The sequence below is a fragment of the Adiantum capillus-veneris genome, chromosome 16 (genome assembly GCF_014529385.1).
Source record: "Adiantum capillus-veneris isolate H3 chromosome 16, ASM1452938v2, whole genome shotgun sequence".
In the NCBI taxonomy this organism is placed as follows: domain Eukaryota; kingdom Viridiplantae; phylum Streptophyta; class Polypodiopsida; order Polypodiales; family Pteridaceae; genus Adiantum; species Adiantum capillus-veneris.
In genome coordinates this window covers 148,869,347-148,873,203 of record NC_140946.1, presented here as the reverse complement: position 1 = coordinate 148,873,203, position 3,857 = coordinate 148,869,347, and the positions used below count along the sequence as shown (strand labels likewise).

Genomic DNA, 3,857 nt, shown 5'->3' with positions numbered 1-3,857 from the left:
AAGTAAGGTTGTCTTCAGTAAAGGTGAAGGGGATCAGATGCAGATCCTCAACTATGATGAATTCTGGGAGAATATTTCTTCAAGAAGTAAAGCCAAAGAAAATGCTAAGCTAGAAGCTGCTATCGATGCATGTCTTCTGGAAGACGAGACATTATTGCATGCAGATGATGATTTCATAGTAGATATTGTTTATGCTCGATTGGGATTGTCTTCTTTATTCCAAAGCAGATATGACTCTATGGATGCTAAGCATCCAGTCATATCCTCTCAAAGTGACATAAATGAGGAAGCAGGTTTCTCAGAGCCATTACATGGTTTGCATACAAGTATAGTTGCTAGCAGCGATCAAGAAACATGTTTGTCAGAGTCAATATGTGATGTGGATGCCCATTTGGAGTGCTCTTTGGGTGTAGAACATGAAGAGAATGCTTATGCAGCATTACATGCAAAAGCAATTGTTTTGGATGCTGCTATACAAGAGGGTTTCATGTCTATGGCTGCATTTCAGGACACTGGTGATGATGTAGATGTATTTGATGCTCAACCATATGTATTTGATGTGAACCACGATAAAGATTATGATTATGGAGATGCATATTCAGAGGGGGTGATGGATGATGATCAGTCTATGACTACTACAGGTTACAGGGTTTGCTATGATGATGCTATGGAAAAATAAATTGATGCTATCTTTGTAATGCATGCTGAAACTTGTGCTATTGAAGTGGAAAGATATTTGAATGGGAGTGTGAAGCTGCCAAAACAATTTGTGCCTATGTATGAAACAAGCGATGAGGTTTCCTGTGATAATACTTACAAACTAGGTGGTTCTTCCAAGGAGGAAGATATGGAGCTTATGGATCTGCTTGATGATGCGTTAGAGGAATTTCGAGTTCCTTGTGACAAGAGTAGTGAAGAACATCCTGCAACATATGATGAAGAGCTTATGTCTCTTTTGGATGAGGCTCTAGAGGAGTTTGTGCCTACTAGAGAAGGCAACCATGCAGCATTTGTGTTATCAAATGAAGTGATGACATTCAATGAGTCACTGATGCAGATTGATATTTTGAAAACCATAGCGACTGAATTGATTTTGCCTATAGCTGGTTCTCTTATGATGGGAATATGGGACTTTTTGCTGCTATGCTATGAGAAAGTTTGTGGAGATGCAATATACTTGAAATATGATCATCCACTACCTTATGACCCAGGAGGTTATCATGCTAGCTATGATTGTTGTCAATTACTTTATATGCCCTATAATCCTGGAGGATGGTGAAAATTTTTTAAAGGAATGCTCACAGTATGGCAAATGATTGATTTCCCGTTTGATCCCGGGGGCTACTAAAGTGCCAGATACAGATTTGAAGAGTACCAGCTATCTGATGTAGCAGATTGCATGGTACAAGGTTTTGTTTTCTAAATCTATGCTAAGTCAGAAGAGTTTTTGGTTATACAGTCAATAAGATTACATGGCTGGCTTCCAGTTGATTTCTTTGGACAATTGATGAAGTATCTTCACATCTATCGAGTTGGTTCTGCTAACAGAACTTGAAGTAAAGGACTTGACGGCGATTCTGTGTGCAGACAGAGTAAGGCATACTTGAGCTTGACAGGGTTCCTTAAGAGAGAACTTAATGGTCAAGCCGTGTGCATCATTAACTGGAGCACTTGAGTCTCGTGGGGTTCACTAAGCAAGTTATCCATGATTGAATGCTTTGAAGATACGACAGATACAGTTCAGAGATTTTTGATGGACAGCTACCTAATGATTAAGCTAGACAGTTGATGATAGGGTATAAGCCTTATTTCATTTTTCATACGTTTACCAGTTATGTGAGTCTGCTGATGATGGCAAAGAGCTTAAGGTACCTGTAGCAGATGCAGATTGAAGTGCTATTGGCACAGACCGGAGGCTGTGCAGGTTCAAAGGGGGTGGATGTCGTGCAGCTCCGCTTCCATGATAAGAAAAAGAGCAAAGAAATGCAAGCTAAGTTTCTTTGAGCCAACTTGATTAATGGTCAGTGATGAGGGCTTATTAACAAGCCAAGCTTAATGATTAATGTATGCTAGATGCGGCTTAGAAGGGCCAACAGATGCCTCAATGATGCCAAAAATGAGTATGCTTGTGAATATACCCAGTCAGAATGTGATCTCTTGGAATGCATTGACTGCGGGATATACCCAACAAGGCAAGACCATCACCCTTGATGTGGAAAGCTCTGACACCATCGACAATGTGAAGACCAAAATACAATGGTCGTGGCCGCCCGGTGCCTTGGCCGAAATGTATACCAAATATGGTGCCCGCCAAATATTTTCCAAGGGCCATAACTAAGGCCACACTCACAATGTTGTAGCAGTTCAGCTCTTTGTGTTATCCGGAGGGAGCACCAATGAGATTAAAGAAAGAAACCCAATGGCCTCAACCTATGGCCACCCAAAGGCAACCAAAGGGAGGCCGCCCGCCCAATTAAGGGGCATGGCCAATGGCCACCCTATTTTAAAAAGGGTAGTGGGAAAAAAAAAAGCCCATGGCGTAGATAGGGAAAAAAGGGCGACAGCGCGCAGGTAGTGTGTGGGGGAAAAGGGAGCTCGTGCCTGCCAGCAGAAGGCTCAGACGAGCATGCTCATGAAACGAAACCTGACGAGCAGGCCATGGCGCCTCCTTTTGGTGTTAATTCCGGCGGGTTTCGCGCTGGTCCAGAAACCGGGTTGCCACGTCATAGGGACAAGTCCTATGCCACATAAGTAGCGGCGGAGCTATTGAAGGAGGAAGGGCACGCGCTAATAATAGGGGGGTTATTGCATGAAGGTAAGGAGAGGAAATTCGAAGGCATAACGAGAGGAATGAGCAAGAGGAAGGCGAAGAAAATTTGGGAAGAGCTAGGTCGAAGGAGCTTGGAGGGGAGCATGAAGGTAGAGAAGGAGAGAGAAACCGAAGCATCTCTTCCTCGGCTTAAGCAAGAAGGAAGCCTCTCTCTCTCTCTCTCTCTCTCTCTCTCTCTCTCTCTCTCTCTCTCTCTGTGTCTGTCTCTCTGTCGACTGTGGAGAGCAGGCTCGAGGCTTGAAGCCGGCGAAGCATTAGGCAAGACAAAGGAGGCAAGGATCTCTCTCTCATATTGAAGGAAAAAGGGGCTCGTTCTTTCTCTCGACCATAAGCAAGAAGGAGTAGGAAGGGAGCTCACTCAAGAGCGGACTCGGACTACCAAGAAAAAGAGCAAGCAAGGTTCTCCGCATAAATTGTTTCGTTCTCTAACCAAGGTATCACGGGAGGATATAGCAAGGGCACATGAAGCAAGCAAGGAAATTTGTGTGACAAGGGATACTCGAAAAGAGGTAATCAAAGGTAAACAAAGCTTGAAGGCAATAATAATCAAGTCGATTAGAGAAGAAACTTGAATCTTGTAAGCGGTAATTAAGGCAGAGTAAAGCATATAAAGCAGGGAGCATGAAAATTGAAGCAACGAATAGAATTGAAACTTGCAGATTCCAAGTGCAGTTGAAGGAGATAATTCAAAGATAGTATAAAGTGATAGGAGGACATTTCCACAACCGTCATCATATAGCGATTGAATTAACATTCTTTTAAGTTCGGTGTCGTTAACGGCCCGGTTAATTCTATAAAGCGGGAACCTAAACTCCTAGTTAGCAGATGATCCAAGTGACAGTGTTGTTAACAGCCCGCCTTGGCGTAAGGACTAAGTTGTACTCAAAGTAATATTCAATTAATTGATAATTGCGGTGATTGGCAGAGTTGTCATTGTCTCTTGTTCTCTCTCTTTCACACCTCCCACAGCCAAAGGCCCGGCGCCTGCCCGGCTCACGTAGCGAACACATCCCCCGACACCGTCTCC

General features: G+C 43.4%; 1 protein-coding gene across 1 annotated transcript; it reads left to right on the top strand.

The window, feature by feature from the left end:
* The first annotated feature begins 238 nt into the window (after positions 1-238).
* LOC147440045 (uncharacterized) lies at positions 239-1,279 on the top strand. Its single transcript, XM_086484452.1, has 2 exons — positions 239-641; positions 726-1,279. The coding sequence occupies exons 1-2, from the start codon at positions 239-241 to the stop codon at positions 1,277-1,279; spliced, it is 957 nt and encodes a 318-aa protein (XP_086340578.1).
* The last annotated feature ends 2,578 nt before the right edge of the window (positions 1,280-3,857 follow it).